This window comes from Pan troglodytes, chromosome 5 (assembly GCF_028858775.2).
Source record: "Pan troglodytes isolate AG18354 chromosome 5, NHGRI_mPanTro3-v2.0_pri, whole genome shotgun sequence".
Lineage (NCBI taxonomy): Eukaryota > Metazoa > Chordata > Mammalia > Primates > Hominidae > Pan > Pan troglodytes.
The window spans coordinates 42,058,506-42,079,058 of NC_072403.2; the positions used below are offsets into that span (position 1 = coordinate 42,058,506).

At 45.5% G+C, this 20,553-nt stretch overlaps 2 protein-coding genes across 14 annotated transcripts in view; one reads left to right on the forward strand and one right to left on the reverse strand.

Annotated features, from left to right (window-relative positions):
- Positions 1 to 8,345, reverse strand: part of LOC104006817 (basic proline-rich protein-like) — a 50,405-nt gene extending 42,060 nt beyond the window's left edge. For both annotated transcript variants that reach the window (XM_054685734.2, XM_054685731.2), the window contains exon 1: positions 7,028 to 8,345. In XM_054685734.2, the coding sequence (XP_054541709.1) occupies positions 7,329 to 8,345 (1,017 nt within the window). In that variant the 3' untranslated portion in view covers positions 7,028 to 7,328. The remainder of the gene's footprint in view (positions 1 to 7,027) is intronic.
- The window catches only part of BRPF3 (bromodomain and PHD finger containing 3), a 35,894-nt gene continuing 23,161 nt past the window's right edge, over positions 7,821 to 20,553 (forward strand). For 7 of the 12 annotated variants that reach the window (XM_009451137.3, XM_063812394.1, XM_009451138.5 and 4 more), the window contains exons 1-4: positions 8,317 to 8,401; positions 11,278 to 12,751; positions 15,647 to 15,803; positions 18,568 to 18,699. In XM_009451137.3, coding sequence (XP_009449412.3) covers positions 8,317 to 8,401; positions 11,278 to 12,751; positions 15,647 to 15,803; positions 18,568 to 18,699 — 1,848 coding nt within the window. Of the gene's footprint in view, positions 7,954 to 8,316; positions 8,607 to 11,277; positions 12,752 to 15,646; positions 15,804 to 18,567; positions 18,700 to 20,553 lie in introns of those variants that run through there. The other 5 variants (XM_016955342.4, XM_063812398.1, XM_063812395.1 and 2 more) reach the window with 4 other exon arrangements.

The window sequence follows — 20,553 nt, forward strand, 5'->3', positions numbered from 1 at the left end:
TACCTTAGCCTCCTGAGTAGGTGGGGTTACAGGTGCCCGCCACCACGCCGAGCTAATTTTTTTGTATTTTTAGTAGATATGAGATTTTGCCATTTTGGCCAGGCTGGTCTCAAACTCCTGACCTCAGGCGATCCGCCCACCTTGGTCTCCCAAAGTGCTGGGATTACAGGCATGAGCCACCACGCCCAGCATTTTTTTTTTTTTAAATGAAGACAGGGTATTGCTATGTCACCTAGGCTGGTTTGAAACTCCTGGCCTCAAGCGATTGTCCCACTCTGGCCTCCCAAAGTGCTGGAATTACTAGGCATGAACCATCGCCCCAGCCAGCTACTCTTTGAGGCTGAGATTTTTGTTTGTTTGTTTGTTAAGACTTCTTTGGTTCTCTATATTGTTTTCCCCATTCTTTTTTCTTGGATTCTGATCTTCATGATACTTTCCTCATATATCTGTTGGTTTTTGATTGTTTATTCAATGTTAAGAGGTAGTTTTTTTTAAAGCTGTTTAAAACTCTATGTGTGTTGGGGTAGGGGTGGGGAATGCTTGATACCAGGTGAGCTTCAGCATAAGGCAAAAGGTGACAAGGTGGATGTTTTAGTAAAGATGTTCCATCGCCAGTATTCATAAATAGGTCTTTTCTCCATCTTCAGAGAGGAATCATGGTATTCTCTAACATTCTGTAATCCATTGCTTCTCAAATCTTAATATGCATATGAATCATGTAGGGAGATCTTAAAATGCAGATTCTGGTTTGGTAGGTCTAGAGTGGGGCCTAAAATTCCACATGTTTAACCAACTCCCAGGAGATGTCAATACTATCGGTTCTTGAACAATAATCTAAGTAGCAAGGTTCTGGCTGCGGGTGGTGGCTCACGTCTACAATCCCAGCACATTAGAAGGCCAAGTTGGGAGCACTGCTTGAGCACAGGAGTTCAAGACCGGCCTAGGCAACAAAGTGAGACCCTGTCTCTTAAAAAAAATTATCGAGGCATGATGCTGTGTCCCTGTAGTCCCAGCTACTCAGGAGGCTGAGGTGGGAGGATCGCTTGAGCTTGGGAGGTTGAGGCTGCAGTGAGCTGTGATCACACCACTGCATTCCAGCCTGTGCAACAGAGCAAGACCCCATCTCAAAAAACAAAAACAAACACTAGCAAAGTTCTAAAATAAACCTGGCTTCCAGTGTTTTGCAATGTGATTGGGGGAAGAGGCAGGACCACTAAGAATTTTGATCTATGAAACATTTATTTCAACTAAAAGGATGGACTGACTAGAAATGTTTTCATGGAATTTTCTCTTAGCCCCCTTCTGCACCACCAGATTCCAGCAATTTGTACCAGATTTCCCCTCCCTCATCAGTCTAGGGAAGAACATGTGATGGTGATTATTGGGGCTCGGGGGAGCATCTTATTATTTAGTATGCAGAGTTTCCCTTTAATTTCCGTTTTCAGTATGACACTTCATCGCTGTCTTCATTGGTTCCTGGTGGCCCCAAGTCTAGAACTTCTTTAGTTCAATTTCTTGAGATAGTAAATCTCATCTGCTGTTGTTTTCCCTCATTCTCTTTGTTCTTGTGGATTTCATTGTCTTGTGGATTTTTTTATCCTTTACTAACATTATTGAAGTTAGGGGAGGGAGTGGGGACCAATGCATGTTGTCAAGCCAGACATTATTTTAACCATGCAATCATTAAACTTTTCCAGAAATGTCCCACTCATTGTGGACTACTCTTTCTACAATGTACAATGTAAATTATAAATTGAATTTAAATTTGCCATCATTTCATTGTTTTATATTTGTTTCACCTTTACTATATTTCCTTTTCTTTCCTTGACTTCCTTTAGGTCGGTCGAATTTTTTATTCTTTTTTTCCTCTGTACTAGTTTGTGAGTTACATCCTCATTTTTTCATTCTTTTAATGTTAATGATTAGTCTAAAAATTGCAACAGGTATGCTTTATCAACTTAATTGTGGTAAAATTTATGTAAAATAAAAGACAGCTACTCTGTACAGTTTAAGTTTTGGCAAATGTATATATACCTGTTTCTCCACCACTGCCATCAACTTACAGAATGTTTCTATCACTCCAAAAAGTTTCCTCATGCCCTTTATAGTCCCTCCTCCCCTCCACATCCAGGAAGCCACCAATCTGCTATCATTATAGAGCAGTTTGCATTTTCCAGAATTTCATATAAATGGAAACATGTATTTTATTATTATAGGTATTCTGGAGTAATCAAAAGCTAATATTAATCCTTTAACTTTACCTTTTTCTCAGAGTATTTTAATCCTGGAATTCTCTAAAATCCTCTAATTCACTGTTTCTCAACTTTAATATGCATATAAATTACTTATGGAAATCTTGTCAAAATGCAGGTTCTAGTTTAGTATGTGCTATTATTTTTGTGTATTTTCTCTCCCTTTAGTAAAATTATGCCAATAAGATGGCTACTTTTAGGGTTGGTACTTCTGCTAAAATATGGAATTATATTTTATAGTGTCCTGGCTTCACTCACAGTTAAGAGTTTAGGATTTAATAGAAATCCTAATTAAAGGTTGAAATGATAAGACATTAGATCAAGTTGAACAATTTATACTTGTCACATACTACTTGCTTGCTTGGTTTAGCATTCCACTGAGTATATGGTAAAATGTTCTAGCTAGAATTCAAGTTCAGAGGATAATGCAAGCCACACTGGATAGCTAATTTAAACCATACCGTATCACACTCTCTTGCCTGACTAGAACTTAAAGCATGGAACTATTGAAGTCATTTCCCTGTTCCAAAAATCATCAGGGTCTCCTGTCCCTTCATGTCTAGCTCCCTACCCAACCAACAGTCTCCATGCTCTGACTTTACCTTCCCAGCCTTCTCTCTCATATCCCTCATTTTTGGGTCAATGGGTAACCCACTGTTTCCTGAAACAATCTTATGGCATTCCATGTGTTAAAGAAAAGACAGCAGACCCCAAATGGAGTCATTCATGCTGAGAGGTTCCATGACACCAAACCAAAACCTGTATTTTACTATAAGATCTGACTCTTCAAGAAATCAGGAGAGAGATGATAGTCAAATCCCATTAAACCAACAAGATTTCATTTACATTCCTATAAAGAAAAATAATCTTGAAAAGACCAATCTGCTATTTGCTCATTGTTCCTGATTTATTTCACTTCTTTCTGCCTATAAAACTCACCTACTTGTTTAGCTCAAAGGAACTCCTTTCTATTTTGTAGACTGGATGTTGCCCAGTTCATAAACAGCTAATAAAGCCAATTGGATCTTTGGGACTCATTTGTTGAAATTTTATTCTTTGATACGTTCTTCCTCTTTGCTCATGCTGGTGGCTCAGCCTGGACCACACTCCCTCTACCATCTTTCTAGCTGACACACCTACCTGAGAGCTTTCAGGTGGAGCTCAGATAGCACTTTCTTCACAGAGCCTTCCCTCTTCTCCTAAACAGACGAGCTCACTCCCTCCTCCAAACTTTGGCACTTCGTTTGCGTCTCTCTTGAAGTGCTTATATTGTAGCACGTTCCAGTTATAAATACCCTTGCTTTATACTGTGATTAGAATCTAAATGCCTTCAAGTCTGCAAGCATACTCTCTTCACCTTTGCGGCCTTTACAGCCATAAAATAGAACCTTACCAGCAGCTCACAAATAGTAATTGAATAAATATGTATTTCAGTGTGACCAAAAGAGGTTCCAGAGAACTTGAGCTGATTTCATCATTTCTTCAATCCTCAGGTTCCCACCTCCAATAGGAGCTCCCGAGCAACCCTTTGCCACCTCTTAATTTGCAATGATTGTACCAAACTGTGAGAACCTACAAAGTTTGAACTTAGATTCTTCTTCAATCTTCTCCTTTGTTCTTATGTCCAGACAAAACAGTTGCTTTGTCATCTGATTTCTGATTTGACCTTTCCTTTTCCTCTTTCTCTAACACATTTTCCATCATTCTGCTTAATGCCTTTTTATTTTCATAATGCCTAATTACCTATAGTAAACTCTTCCAGGTTTACCGGATCTCCTGTTCTACTTTCTCCAATACATAAAGAGGATAACAGTAACATTTTATAGAGTTAGTAAGTTGATAAATAAGATATGGTGTGCATATTGGACCTAGTTTGTACATGTACCTACTACCCCATTGTACAATCTTCTCCTGCTCATGTCCTCTGGTTTTAGGAGTTGATACATGACAAGCAGCATGTCCCTCTGGCCACAGTTATTGGCTCAGGATGGCTGAGAAATTGCAAGATACAGTATGCTGATGACATAATTCGAGTCCTTTGACTCGATCTTGTCTATAGCTAGATGCACCCCTGGACTTTCTGGTTATGAGAGTTTATTTCCTTTATTAAACTCACTTAAGTTGGTTTTCTGCTAACTGCAACAAAGATCTTTAATAAATGGAGTATATAAAGCACTAAGCACAGTACCTTGTACATAAGTGTTAGGTATTATTTTTATTATCCCTGTCCCCTTGCCATACCTCCTACCCAATTCAATCTTTTTCTTATCATCTGCCCATACATACCAGCTAGGATAATTTCCGCATTATTCCCTGCATATTTTCCCTTTGCCTGGACTGTCCTGTCACCAACCCAATGTCACTTTACACTCTTTTCACCAGTTCACATCCATCATGATTTAGAACTTGGCTTAAAGAAGTCTCCCATTCTCCAAGAAGCCTTCTTTGAATAATGGTGGCTCCATACTCTTCACTGCCTTATCTATTTTTTCTTGTATGTGTTTTCCACTTATTTCTACCATTCTGGATTGCACACTACTCAAGGCAAGAAAAAATATATTCTATCTATACTTATGATCATTAGTCCCTTTCTAGGTTGAGATTTTGTCATTATTTTCCAATGAACTTGTGCAGTATTAGACACACTCTAAGTGGTCAATGAATATGTTTTAGAAATACATAAATGGAATTAAATCTAGAGAGTGTGGTATGTTACTCTATTTAAGACCTGTTGTTAACCTAGCTAAACTTTTCCCATTTTCCAAGCAAACTTTACATTCTTAAACCATTTTAATTAGTGTAAAAGTATCACAATGATTCCAACCTCAAACATTCCTCCCAACTGTGGTTTCAGAATTCTTTTAGTCAAGTATCTAAGGAAGGAATATTCTATTAAAAATAATTTAACAATCAATCAAGGCCTATTTTTTCCTCATCATCCACGTTATTAATCCAGTGGGTACTGCGTCTGACCCTTGAGAGGTTTCTTGGCCTGATAAACTAATGACAATAGTGAAGCATTAACAAAGATATCCTGAGATGCTGAAAAAAAGTATGATGGGGAAGTATGAAAGAAAGAGGTGGGGAAATGGTGATTTTTTTTGTATTCATGTTTCTTTTAGTTTTAAATGGTAAAACCTTCTCCTATCCCAAATAAGTTGGTTTCTACTTACAGCTGGAAGGTTCTTAAAAACAACTATTTGGAATCAAAGATCCATGCCTCTGTTTGTTGAATTTAATTGCTGTATGGTTTATTGGAAAGGCCAGGGGTGGTGAATTTAAACCGTTTAAAATAGCAAACGATTAAAGTGAATTAAATTTAGTGCCTCTGAGATTTTTGATATATGTTCCAAATTTGTTTTTAATAACATAATTGTTCCATGTTACATTTAAGATTCCATCACAGGGAACTGGTTACGTGTGCAGTTATGCTCGTAGAAACCAATTCCAAATGTCAAAAATTAAAGTGAGGGCAACTGTAATGATATCATTAAAAAAGTAGAAGTTGAAAATGGAAGAGAAACACTTAGGTTGAATAAGGTCTTAATATGAAAGCTTTGAATAGAAAAACCTGAAAAAAATCACATGCATTAGGTTGACTTAATGCCTTTTCAACAGCATTTAAATCGTTGACTTACAAGTCGAAACCAATGCATTTTCTCAAGGTATTTATTCATTCATTTTAGTGGAAAAAGATAGCTCCTGATCACACAAATGGGAATTGTGCTAAATAAATTTTGAGAACATCCATCAAGAAATAAAAGTTACTAGTCATATGTATAAATGATTATTATATTTCATGTTTTAAAAGAACAAGAAATTCGATAGTTTCTGTTAGTTTTCAGACTTTTTTTTTCTTAACTAAAAGTACTGTAATTGCAATATTTTCTTGCCTCTGGGGCTTTCTCTTCCACAATGAATCATCTTTTTCTTCCACACCTTCCCTCCAAATGATTATTCCCCCTAGCTTCAGAACACTTGACATTAATTCATACTATTTCATCTTCACAGCTTTCAAAACATTGCCCTGCCCTTGCTTAGCTCCACGAGCCACCCCCCTTGCATTTAAAAAATTGGTTAACAGAAGCATTTTTGTACTATCTCTTTGCCAGAAGATGCTATTTACTTGGAAACAAATTAGCTTCCTTAATCAAACTTTTGAATTTGAAACTCTCTATATTTAAATTCCTTAGTATAACATCTATACTTCCAAAGTAGCAGTATGTTCACTTTAAACATTCAGAAAATTTGGATCCTAAGACTTTATCCTTCATCCTTCTGACTCTAGAATACATGTCCTTGATCATCAGAACCAAGAAAGAAATTGAGTCTCACCAGCTACACCACAAGTGCCGGCAGAGGAAACACTTTCAAACTGTCACTCACCTTCACATTTACAGGCAGCTTATCCATACGTCCTTTATAAACATCATTATGTATTGGTGCTTAAGACTTCAGTCACATGAGGTAAGCTTTCCAGTTTATAGGCAAAAGGGGGTGGCAATGGAGCCCTTTTCTTTATTTTTTTGTTTTTTTAGATCAAAACAAAAGCCAGTTTGGTCTGATGCTGCCATTTGTCAAGCATCTTTTAGAAAGCCGCCTAGTGCATTAAATTAACCAAGTCAGGTTTAAAGTGTTTCCCATGCCCACAGTGACAGACGAGTTACCAGGCATGCTTAAGCAGACTATCAAACTTTTGTTTACTCCTTTTAACCGGAAAGTCAGATTTTTTTTTTTTTTTTTTAAAGATGTGTGGTGCGGAACAAGACGCTCACCTGTACACAACAAAGGCAGGTCTTTCCCGGCTGTTCTCACTGGGGGAGGGGATGGACAATCGCTAGACCTTTGTCCTCAGGTCCTGGGCATGGGGGTTAGGGGAGACGCGACTTTCTGGGCACCTGCAGTCAAGAAACTACATATTGGTTTTGACCTCAATGACTGCCCTGGCTTAACCTTTGGAGAGGCCCTTTAGTTCGGGGAGGGGGCTTGCTGCTCCAAACCGTAGCCACGTCACCCACAAGGACTGGGGAGGAAATGACTGACCGCTCAAGAGTCAGGGACCCCTGTCTCTCCCAACTAGACCCGAACGTCCACAGCCCTCTTATCGGGCTCGCCCCGTGGCGGGCAGGGCCGTGGTGCGCAGGGATCGCGGCGGGCGCAGACCCGGTCTCTTGCTCGGTGTCCCCGCCGCGCCCGCACCGCCACCGTGAGGCCGAGCCGGGGACGGTGCCCCGTGGCGGCGGCGGCGGCGGCGCCTCCGCGCTCCTCTCCGCACCGCCCCGGCCGCCGCCGCGCCAGGCACGGGCGGGGGGATTTTTTTCCCGTTTCCCCCTCTTTCGCGCTCTCGCTCCTGTTCAGCGGGAGAGCCCGCAGAGTCAGGGAGGGAGCGAGGGAAGGGGTGGAGGTGGCGGGGGGAGGCCGGAGGGGCGGATCCTGCCTGGGGGCTGATCCCTCCCTCCCCTCGGCCGGGCTCCGTGGCGGCAGCGGCAGCAGCGGCGGCTCCATTCCCCCTCCTCCCCCGGGAGCGGCGGCGGCGGCCGGGCCGGGGCCCCAGCGCGGGCCGGGAGGGGGCACGGCGGAGGCCACGGAGGCAGGCGCGGGAGAAGACCGCGCTCCGCTTCCCGGGCCGCGCCGACCTGCTCGGCGGCCTGCCCGCCCGCGCCCAGGGGCCCCGAACGGTGGGGCCGGGCAGGCGGCTGAGGTAATGGGGGCGGCAGCGGGGCCGGACAGAGCGGGGGCGGGGGCATCGGGGCCTTCGGAGACCAGGGACTGCACGGGGGGAAACCGGAGAAGCGGGGGGCTTTCCGAGCAGGGCGGGGGCGGTGCGAAAGCTCTCTCCTGGAGCGAGGGCGGCGGCAGGGAAGGAGAAGGCGGGTGAGCGGGGGAGCTGAGAAGCGAGGACCCCCTCCCGCAGCCGCCATCTTGTCTCCCCCCCAGCCCTGGATTCCGAGCCGCTAAGCCCCGCCCCCGCCACGCCTTCCAATTGGCCTGGCCAGGCGAGAGTCCCGCCCCTTGAGCGGCCCTTGGTCCCCTGGGTCCCTCTGACGGGCAGGTGACGCAGCCAATGGGTTCTCGCCTCTCCGCCCCGCTCATTCGCTGGCGCTCGCTTTCTCTGTCTGAGGGTCGGACTCCACGTCAGGCTGTCTCTGGTGCGCTCGCCCCTCCCCTCTGAGGAGATGTTATTTCCCTCCTTTCTTCTCCGAGGGGTCAAGATTCTTCTGGAAGAGGTGCCCCCTTAAAGGAGCAGGAGCCTTGGCTGGGGTTCTCCTTGTCTCCTGAGTATCTTGTGTGAGGTGCAGGGGATACAGTCTAATTGCAGAAGCTCCTCATTCTCCGGGGACCTGGATGGGGTGGGTGAGCGAGGGGTCAGGGGGTGCCGAGGGGAAATCTGGGGGGGCGGGGGTTGTTGGAGATATTTTGGAGGTGTGTATGTGGGAAGGGCTGTGTAGGTTGAGAAACTCCCGCCAAAAAACTCGTCTAGACTGTAAGCTCCTTGTGGGCGAAACTCTTCATTTCCCTCATCAGCAGTCCCTTCCCCCTCTAGAGTTTCTCCCCGGTGTCTGGAGGCGTGGGTGGGACAAAACACGTCTGTGTAGAGTCTTGCATGATCGAGAGATGCTTGAGCAGCCGAGGAGGTGGCAGGTGGGGAAGGAGAAGATGGAGCGGCTTTCATGAAAGTGGGCGCCGCACCGCCTGTCTGCGCTGTTTGGGGTCGGTGTGGAGGCAGATGTTCTCACCTCTTCTAGGGCCTCGGTGCCTTTGGAGGGGTGGGTGATGAAGCAGGTCTGTTGGCCCTGTCTGCCCCCAGGGACTTGGCATTTGTAAGGAATCCAGTAGCCAAGGGCCTCTGGAACCCGGACAGAACTGCTGCGATGATTCTGTTTCCTTTGGCTCCAAATGGGGGTGTGTGCCAGCCCGCCTGGCACTGCTCCTCAGCCAAATTGGTTTTTTGTTTGTTTCAGTCACACTTTGGGATTGGAAGGCCTTTCAAGTAAAGATGTTAATAATACCTTATTAACAAGTAGCACCTGGAGAGCTAGATTGTGTTACCCTCATTTTACTGATGGAGTATGGAGGCATAGAGAGCTTAAGGGACTTTCTCCAGGTCACAGAGGGCCAAGATTAGAACCTAGATTGCCCCAGAGCCTCGTTTTGTACCAGACCATAGCACCTCTGTGGTGTTCTTAATTCCCACTGAGAGGAATTGAGCATCGGAAGACCTGGGTTCAAATTGTAGCGTTATCACTTACTAGCTTTAGGTTGAGTGACATCTTTCTGAGCTTCTGTGTAGATGATAATAGCTACACCATCTCCTAAGGTAGTTGTGAGAAATATTAAAAGTAAGAGGGCTTTGTAGTTTGGAAAAAGTGCTTTTATTATCACCGTCTCTACTTTATATAGATGGTAGACCCTGCAACCAAGGCGATGAATTGTTTTTCTCTTTGAAATCTTCTCTCTGTTCATATCCTTCCAAGTCTGCCCACACCATGGGGCCCTGTATCCCCAAAGGTCTCTCCTGGTGGTGACAGCCTTGGTAACTGCCTACCGCAGCTCCTTATGAGCTTGTCATCCAGAGAATGATGGGGGAAACTAGGACTTTCTCTTGGCTGTACAAGGATAGACTAGATATGAGTGTTCTGGGAGAGACTTTTGAGGTAACAGAATGCATTGAGAGTTTACCTCAGATACTGCCCAGATCATCTTGGCCTTAGGTCGAATGAAGGTCCTAGACAGGCCACTATAACTTTAGAGATCTCTTGGAGCCACTCTCAGAGCTTCTAGGGTTTGTTTCTGCCTGGAAATGTACTAGTTGGTGTATCCTGGATCAGGGATTCCCAACCCCCAGGCCGCAGACTGTGGCCTGTTAAGAACCAGGCCATACAGCAAGAGGTGAGTGGCGGGCAAGCGAGCATTACCATCTGAGCTCTGCCTCCTGTCAGATCAGCGGCTGCTTTGGATTCTCATAGGAGCGCGAACCCTACTGTGAACTGCGCATGTGAGGGATCTAGGTTGCATGCTCCTTATGAGAATCTGACTAATGCCTGATGATCTGAGGTGGAACAGTGTTCACCACCCACCCTCATCTGTGGAAAAATTGTCTTCCACGAAACCAGTCCCTGGTGCCAAAAAGGCTGGGGACCGCTGTCCTGGATGGTGCCTTTTGTAGGGAATACCCTGCATACTGTAGTTTGAAGCCCTTAGACCATGTATCATAGATATTTCAGATGCCTTCACCCCTTCACCTCTAGGCAGGGTCAAGGAGTAGGGTTTCTGATCGTGGTAAGAGATATTGGGAGAAGACTCTAGTGACTTTTGATCCTCTGATGGGGCCCATTGTTCACATACAGAGCTTGACAGTGGATGCTTTTCTTGTTTTCTTTTCTAAACCGTTAACTACATGTGTTTTCCATAGTTAGCTGTCGCACAGCTTTATGTACATCATTAGAACATTAGATCTTTCCCCATGTTACACTGTAATAATCTGTTTACTTTTCTGTCTTTTGAGTTAGACAGGGCTCCTTGAGGGCAGGGATCATGTGTGTTTGATTTCTTCTTTCATTCAACTAATACTTATTGAGTGGTTACTTAGGAGCTAAGCACTGCTCCAGGAAATGGGGATACAGCAGTGAACAAGACAAACAAAAATTCTTCCCCTCATGGAGCTTATATTCTAGTGGAAGGAAGGAAACAATAAACATAGTAGTAGGTAAATTATGTAGCATGGTATAAGATGATGAATGTTAAAGGGAAAAATAAAGCAGAATGAAAGGTAGATTGCTGGTGGAGGAAAAGGATTTGCAATTTTAGATAAAGTGGTCAGAGAAGGTCTCACTGAGAAGTGTTGTTCACTTGAAGAAATGAAAGACTCAAAGGAAGTGAAGGAGCAAGCCATGTGGATGCCTGAGGGGCAAGTTGTTCAGACAGAGGGAAAAGCCAGTCCTCTTGGTGGATGCTTGATCATATGGGAGGATGAATGGGTGCATAAGGGCATCCAACTCATAGTCTCCTGGCCTTCTCTCCTTAGGCCTGTCCCCTCAGTTCCCAGGTGCCATGAGGAAGCCTCGTCGGAAGTCCCGGCAGAATGCCGAGGGCCGGCGTTCCCCGTCCCCCTACAGTCTCAAGTGCTCACCCACCCGGGAGACCCTGACATATGCCCAGGCCCAGCGGATTGTCGAGGTAGACATTGATGGACGCCTGCATCGTATCAGCATCTATGACCCACTCAAAATCATCACTGAGGATGAGCTAACTGCCCAGGATATCACCGAATGCAATAGTAACAAGGAAAACAGTGAACAGCCTCAGTTCCCTGGCAAGTCCAAGAAACCCTCATCCAAGGGCAAAAAGAAGGAATCCTGCTCCAAGCATGCATCTGGTACTTCCTTCCACCTCCCACAGCCCAGCTTCCGTATGGTGGACTCAGGCATCCAGCCAGAAGCACCCCCGCTGCCTGCTGCCTACTATCGCTACATTGAGAAGCCACCTGAAGACCTGGATGCAGAGGTAGAGTATGACATGGATGAGGAGGACCTTGCCTGGCTGGACATGGTGAATGAAAAACGGCGAGTAGATGGGCACAGTTTGGTGTCTGCAGATACCTTTGAGCTGCTGGTAGACCGGCTTGAGAAAGAGTCATACTTGGAGAGTCGCAGCAGTGGGGCCCAACAGTCACTCATCGATGAAGACGCTTTCTGCTGTGTGTGCCTGGATGATGAATGTCACAATAGCAATGTTATTCTCTTCTGTGACATCTGCAACCTGGCTGTACACCAGGAGTGCTATGGCGTCCCATACATCCCTGAGGGCCAGTGGCTATGCCGCTGCTGCCTGCAGTCTCCCTCCCGGCCTGTGGATTGCGTCCTTTGCCCCAATAAGGGTGGCGCCTTCAAACAGACCAGTGATGGGCACTGGGCCCATGTGGTGTGTGCCATCTGGATCCCTGAAGTCTGCTTTGCTAACACCGTATTCTTGGAACCTATTGAGGGCATTGACAATATCCCGCCTGCCCGCTGGAAACTAACCTGCTATATCTGCAAGCAGAAAGGGCTAGGTGCAGCCATCCAGTGCCATAAGGTGAACTGCTACACAGCATTCCATGTGACATGTGCACAGCGGGCTGGGCTCTTCATGAAGATTGAGCCCATGCGCGAAACCAGCCTCAATGGCACCATCTTTACAGTGCGCAAGACTGCCTACTGTGAGGCCCACTCGCCACCAGGTGCGGCCACTGCTAGGAGGAAGGGCGACTCCCCTAGAAGCATCAGTGAGACTGGCGATGAGGAAGGGCTGAAGGAGGGTGATGGAGAGGAGGAAGAAGAGGAAGAGGTGGAGGAAGAGGAGCAGGAAGCCCAAGGCGGGGTGAGTGGCCCCCTCAAGGGAGTGCCCAAGAAAAGCAAGATGAGTTTGAAGCAGAAGATCAAGAAGGAGTCAGAGGAAGCAGGCCAAGACACACCCTCCACTCTCCCCATGCTCGCTGTCCCACAGATACCCTCTTACAGGTAAGCATGCCCAGAAGGGCTCCTTAGGGACTCATGGTTTCTTCTTGGGTTGGTGTTGGCCCTGTGCCAGGCCTTCGCTTAACACAGTTGGACACTATATCCTCCTCCCCAAATTTAAACTCTTCCTTTTGACCCCAGGCTCACCTGGCCTGGTTTGTGGTTTTGATTTTGCCCTTAGAGTAACGTATTTCCTTTAGTTCAAAGTGAAATAAAACACTTAAGTTACTTAGAAACTCAGGTGATAGGATATCTAAGAGAGTATTTTTCAATAGGGGCACTAAGTGACATTTTGGACAGGATAATTCTTCATTATTAGAAGTGTCCTGTACATTTCTAGATGTTTAGTATCCCTGGTCTTTGTAAATGCCAGTCGCATCCCCTCCCCCATTGCCTGGTCTTTGTGACAAACTCAAACACTCCTCATGCATGTTTTCAAAAACCCTTGGGGAGGGTAGAACTAATTACCCAGTGAAGAACCACTGTTTCAGAGGATCGGCATGGCCATCTGCTGTCCAGCAAGTTCTGTCCTGGGTATGAGGGGGGTGGTGGTGTGGAGAGAACATGCTATTCCTCCTCTTGAAGCTTTAGATTTAGGGATAAGAGGATCATTCAGTTCAGCTGTGTAGCTAAGCTCTGTGGACCACCCCCCCCCCCCCCGCCTCGCCCCCGCCATTGAGTCTGTAGAGAGCCCATGGTACCTGTTTTAAAACATCAGAGAGGTATCTGGAACCATTGGAGGGATGGGAGCTTGGCAGAGAAGCAAGAGATAGGGAAGATTTCCTAGCAGAGGCTCATCTCAGGGGTGGTATTCATTAAACAGTATACACTGTTAGAGCAGGAAGGAGTCTTGGAGACTGTTCATCTGATGTAGTCCTTGCACCTTCTCCCACACCCCCAGATGAAGAAACTGCGGCCAAGGGAGGTAAAGTTGTTCACTCCTTTATTCATTCAATGATATATTTATTGAGCACTTAATACATGCCATGTCCTGTTCTAAGGGATGGAACCAGGTGGAAAGTGACAGACCCTATACCACAAGAGCTGGGGCTCATGATGCCTCTAGGTTGCATTCCTGTAGTCCGTCTCTCTTGATGAGAAGGGTAGAGAGAAAGGAGTGCTGGGGAAAGAGTTGTGTGAGAGCTATGAATAGGCAACCAGACTTGCCAGGCTGGGAAGAAGACATAAGTGCGAGATCAGAAGGGGGAGGCTCTTATTGCCAGTTATTACCCAAGTTAGAATTTCAGTGACTCTGTATGTGTTTTCTAGTCACAGAGCTGTTCTAGGTTATTCTTTTTCCTGAGGTAAGTGGGTGGATGCTTAGTTCCCATCTGTAGGGTGGTTTTACCCTGAGGCTAGAATCTTTGGTTGACATATATGTTGTTCTAGATTCCTCTTGCTGGGGCCAGCAGAGCTTGCTGGCTAAGAACCAGACAAACCTACATTTGAAACCCAGTTCTGTGACTTAGTACCTTTGTGACTTTTGGCAAGTTGCTTAGCTGCTCTAAGCCTTAGTTTGTTTGTAAATGAACCCACCACATAGAGTTGTTGTGAGAAATAAATGAGATAATATAAGTAAAGCACTTAGCACAGTGTCTGGCAAATAGTAAGTGCTCAATAAATGGTGACTACTGCTGCTGCTGCTATTTTATTATTGCTGTTCTTTTCCCTACCTGCACAAATGCTGTTGGGATCCTCCATGGCCAAGAGGTAGAGGGAGGGTGCTGCCTACATCTGGGCAGGTGTGCTTGGCATGGACATTGGTCGGGATCTGTCCTTTGGGGAGAGGCCTAGTTCTTGATTTTATAAGCTTGGCTTTGGGGCAGGAATGTCTGACTGTGGAGAGGAGCAAGGCCTAGGTGAGCAATGTCCTGCCCAACATGCCCATCCTTCTAAGGTTTCAACTTGTTTAGCTGTGCGTATCTTTGTTTCAATGGAGTGGCATGAAGAGAAAAAGGGGAGGAAACACCACAAGAGCACTGAGGCCTTGCTTACCCTGTGGATAACCAGTCTGGGGATGTACCATGGTATAGCAGAGAGATAGTGGATTCAAATCCAACCTGGATCCACCATCTTATTAGCTGTATTAGTTACTTTGACAGTTTATTCAGCTTCTGTTCCTATGCTGCCTTTCCATCTTTTGTAAAATGGAAATAATGATACCCACCTTGCAATATGGATATTAAAGACAGATATTATAGGCTTGCATTAGTTCCTCTCCTACCCCTTTTCCTCCCCCAAGGAGTTACTGGCTTAAACCCTGACCTTAAGACTTTTGAGTAGTTTAGCCAGCTGGGTTTTCACATTTCCCATCCTCTTACATCTTTAGATCCAATTTTTTTTTTCATTTGGTTCAAAATTAAACAACATTTTTAGGCTGTTGAGGTTTATACCATGAAAAACCAGACGTCAAACAAGTCTAAGGGGTTGCATTGGGCTCAGCCTGGTTGTGGGCTACCCCCTGGTTTGATGGGACTCTCAGCCGCAGAAGGCAGGAAATAGTGGCCACATTAACCATAGCTTACCCAAGTTCCTGTTCCCTTTCGCTGCTTTTATAAGAGGAGGCTGGGGGTATTGAGGCATAGGCTTGTTTCTCAGTCCGTACGTGGAACAAGGAAGTCTAGGACCATAGGAAACAGGACTCTGGGAGATGGTTCTTTTGGAGGATTAGGACTGCAAGGCAAGAGGTGGAAAAGCAAATGAAATAACTCATGCTGAATCTGAGCTGCTTAACTTTACTGTCCTTTTCAAGCCTTTCTCTGAGGTGAGGTATTTGGCCATTTTATTCTGTCTTCCTGTATAAGGTTCAGAAATGAACCAGGTCTGGATAGGATGCATAGGCTGTAATCTGGGCTGCCCACTGACCTTGTCTTTCACTTCCGTGTGCCTCTACTCAAGGTTGAACAAGATCTGTAGTGGTCTCTCCTTTCAGAGGAAAAACCAGTTTATGCAGCGGCTTCACAACTATTGGCTGTTGAAGCGGCAGGCACGGAATGGTGTCCCTCTTATCCGGCGCTTGCACTCCCATCTGCAGTCCCAAAGAAACGCTGAGCAGGTAGGTGCAGTGGTGATTTGAGGCTGGTAGAGGGAGGTGGAGAGTGAAGGAAAAGGAATGATGGTTGGGGTGGGGCTGGCACCCCTTCTTGATCCCTCCATGGAGCCTTTGCCTACCTGTCTGGGTGGCCTATCCCAGGAACAACCCCCAGCACTGCAGAGATCTTCAAGCAGCTCCTTCTGGATGGATGAGGCTTGACTTTGTAGAGAATTCTAGGGGAGAGTGGAGAGCATGCCTAGCTTTCCATATATGTGGGGAAAATCCTCTAGATGTAGCAGAAAGCCAGAAGTAGGCTGAATGAGAGCCAGGGTGGCCACATTGTGTTAATTAGGAAAAGGTGCCCTTTCCTCAAGACATTATACTGCCATCTGCCAAAAAATGTTTCATAGTAAATACACAAATTTACGATCTAAGTTGTAGCACACAGCCTGTCCAGTTGTGGTGGCTGTTAGCCATTAGCAACTGGAGTTGCTGCATGTTTAATGTTTTCTGCTCCTAATTTCTCTTATTTTAACTCTTTAGTTCTTTCTCCCCCTTTACCTGTTCTATTCTTTCTGCCTTTAAGTGTTCCCACACTGCTGCTCCAGAGATGAAGCAAAGCTTTATGTGAGTCTGGTGCATTCTGCATTCTGTCTGATCTCACTTTTGCCTTTTATAACTAAACTCCTGAAGTATAAGCCTGTATCTGGCCCCCCTTGAACCTTTTGGTCCACCTGCTCCACTGAAGCCTCCCCTAAAACATCAGCTACCTTCTCCTAGGAAGTCTTTCCTTATATTCTCACCTGATTGATCACTGGGCTGCATTTGACACCACAAATGACTTTGTCTAAGAGCTTCTCTGTGATACCACTTCCGGCTGCTTCTACCTCTCTGACTGTACCCTATGCTGATCCCACTTCTTGCTCTTTAATGGTAACATTCTCAGTGGCTCTGCTATCTGCTCGTTTGCTTGGAGAACATGTCCAATCTCATAATTGACAATAACTGTAATAGCAGCTCCAGACTTTTTGTCTTGTTCTCATCCCTTTTTTCTGCCATCAGTCCCTCAGGGATGTTTCCATGTGGATGTTGTTAATTTGTAACTCAAATATTGGAAATTAATTATCTTTTTTCCTCTCAGTAAACTTATTTCCCCATCATTATGGCTCTCCCCTCCCTCCTGGACTCATGTCAAGAGTTCCCCACCTTGGAGTTACTTTTGACTCTTTACTCCCTAAGGGCCATTTTTAATCATCCTTTAAGCTGCTTTGGGGGCTTTATCAACATGGGTTTTTGTCTTCATTCTGCAGCTCTCCTGCTCATCCATGCCCTCTTAATCTCAGCAATAGCTTTCTGGGTGATCTCCAGCCTCTAATTCTTTCTTTGATCTTCAACTGGTAGTTTCTTTTTTTTTTTTTTTTTTTTTTTTGAGACGGAGTCTCGCTCTGTCGCCCAGGCTGGAGTGCAGTGGCGCGATCTCGGCTCACTGCAAGCTCCGCCTCCCGGGTTCACGCCATTCTCCTGCCTCAGCCTCCCGAGTAGCTGGGACTACAGGCGCCCGCTACCACGCCCGGCTAATTTTTTGTATTTTTAGTAGAGACGGGGTTTCACCGTATTAGCCAGGATGGTCTCGATCTCCTGACCTCGGCCTCCCAATCAACTGGTAGTTTCTTATTCACATGCTGTTGGGATCCTCCATGGCCAAGAGGTTGTAGAGGGAGGGTGCTGCCTACATCTGGGCAGGTGTGCTTGGCATGGACATTGGTGGGCATCTGTCCTTTGGGGAAAGGCCTAGTTCTTGATTTTATAAGCTTGGCTTTGGGGCAGGAATGTCTGACTGTGGAGAGGAGCAAGGCCTAGGTGAGCAATGTCCTGCTCTTCCATTCTCTTACTTCCTCTTCCAGAATATACTCCTCTTTCTAGGCAGACGAAGTTAAGGCTCTTTTGCCTTACATTTGAAGCTTCTTATTAGCTGTATCCTGGATCTTCCTTGGCTTTTGTAGTTCTCCAGCATCTCTGTTCTGGCCAGCCTGTTTCACTTACTAAGCAAAGAATCACTAATTCTGCCTCTACATTTCTGCCCCTTTCATCCCTTTGGTTCCAGAAGAGACCATCCTTACTACTTTGCCCATCCATGTCTTTCACCTACCTGTATGTTAAACTCTAGTAAGAGTCTTCACCAGGAAGCTTCTCTGATCTAACCTCCACCTACTCAGATCTTCTATTTTGTATCCTCTTAGCATTTTATTTCCAGTTTATATTATTAGTTTGTATTATCTTTATGCTAATATGCCCTTGTGCTTCAAGCTCTAGGTCTCTTCCCTTCCCCTGACTCCAACTGTAATTTTTTCTAGGGCAGGAATCATGATTTGTTTGTTGTTGTTTTACCAGAGTATGTTCAGGCTTATAGTAAGAACCTTGCTTTGTTTTCTAGCCAAGTGAAAGCTCTAGGGTGAAATTCTTTTCACCCCTGAGGTCAGTTTTCTTATGAAATTCTTTCTGACCCAGAGGGCCATAGCTGCTCTCTGGCATACCTGGGGATAGGGGGAAGCAGTCCCAGATCCTACTCCAGCAAAGGTTATTGCTTTATAATGAAGAAACAGTGCTGTAATACTGGGGCAGCTCAGGAGGAAGGCATGGGGTAGAGAGGGGTGGAAGGGCTCTTGGAACTGTGGGTCAAGGAAGGGGACAAGACTTTTACCTGCTGCAGCCCCGTGAGGCTTGAACAGGGAGAGGACTTTTGCAAGAAGGAGGTTCCTAGTCCCTCTTCTCTTCCCTCCTGTAGCGAGAGCAGGATGAGAAGACAAGTGCAGTGAAGGAGGAGCTGAAGTATTGGCAGAAGCTCCGGCATGACTTGGAGCGGGCGCGGCTGCTGATTGAGCTGATTCGGAAGAGAGAGAAGCTCAAACGAGAGCAGGTAAGGAGGAGCCCCCAGCCCTAGGGCCCTAGTTCAAGGCCACTTTCTCCCACTATTAGTCTAGTATTGGGAAATCTGGGAGCCCCTGCCTTATGCTAGCTTTCTTTCTCCCCTCCCTACCCAGGATTGTAGGCTCCAAGATCTGCCTACTTTGTATTAGATGTGGTGCTACTGATGGTTTCTATAGTTTGGATTTCAGCTCCTGGTGGCCTCAAGCATAAGCTTAATATCGTATGCCTGGGCCTGTCCCTGTATTTTCTGATTCAGGAAGTCTCTCAGAGGGAGCCTGGCCTTGAGGATTTTGAAAAGCTTCTTAGACCATTCTCATGGGCATCATCAGTTGAAAGCCTCTGGCCTGGGAACTTCTGAGGGTTCCCACTTGACTCTTAAACACTTATGGTCCTGAATCATTTAAATTTTCTGTTTCTCCTCTGTTCTAGGAGATTTTAAGCCCTTGAGCATAGGAAATGTTGAGGTAGGTAGTGTAGCATAGTGTTTAGGAACATGGGCTATGGCACCAGACTGCCTGGGTTTAAATCCTGCCTCTTCTACTGACTACCTGTATGACATTAAGCAAGTTCTTTAATCGCTTAATACATCGGTTTTCTCACCTGGAATATGGGGGTAATTATAGAGCCTACATCATAAGGTTGTTTTGAGGATTAGATGACTTCATCATGTAAAGAGCTTAGAACAGTGCCTGGCACATAGTAACAGCCAGAGAAATGTCAGCTGCTGTCATTATTATTATTATCAATACTCTTTGCTTCTCTGAAGTGTCTACTGCACATGGCAGAGAGCAAATACTATTAATTAAGTGGATGAAAAGCCAAAACTGTTCTCTCTGGTCTAGGAATAGCAGCTGTCACTCACATGCTTCAGAGGCCCGGGTTAAAGATGTTCCTTTCTTGCCGGGCACAGTGGCTCATGCCTGTAATCCCTGCATTTAGGGAAGCAGAGGCAGGAGGATAGGTTGAGTCCAGGAGTTTGAGACGAGCCAGGGCAACAAAGCAAGACCTGTTCTCCACAAAAAGAGGAAAAAAAAAAGATGTTTCTTTCTCTTTCTCCAAATTCTAATTCAGTGGTCAGCCTTAGCACAACCTCTTTTCTAGCAGGCCAGTAGCCTGAGTTTCCTCCTCATAGCCTGGGCAGCTCATGCCATATTTACCATGGATGGCCATGGAGGACATCTCAGGACCTTCTTCAAGGGTTCAAAATGTCTGTGCTGTCCCAGGCATGATCCCACAGCTGAACTTCTCATCTCATCTCTGGTTCAGAGAAATGAGAGAGAGAAGAAGGCCTGGTCCTGGGGAAGTAGGCAGGCCTGTTTTGATATAGCCAAAAGGTGGAAATTTTCTATAGTCTTAATTTGTGGCTTCCCAACTTTTCACATTAGGGCATATGTAGAAAATAGCATTTGTACAGCATACTACTGTAAGTATATGAAGCTACTTGCCACTTGCGGGGGCAAGCCTGGAGGCCCTGGTGACCCCATGCTGACCCAGATGCTCCAAGGGCTGATGGAATCAGTATCTCAGCACACTGAATGGGAAATTCTGGTTCAAGCACATTTTACATCATCATTGTGTCCCTTGGACTAAGTCAGACCTGGGTTCAAATCCTATCTCTATTCTTTTCTAGCCAGATGACCTTAGACTAGTAACTCCTTCATCATGCTGTCTCTAAACCTCAGATTCCATATACATTTTTTTAATTTGTATTTTTTTTCTTTTAGTCCTTGGTGATCCTTGTTCTGATCCATATTTGTAAAATGGGGATAATAATTTCTGTTTCAGGGTTATCGTGATGATTAATTGAGGTAATACAAGTACAGAGTTAGTGTGGCATAATGGT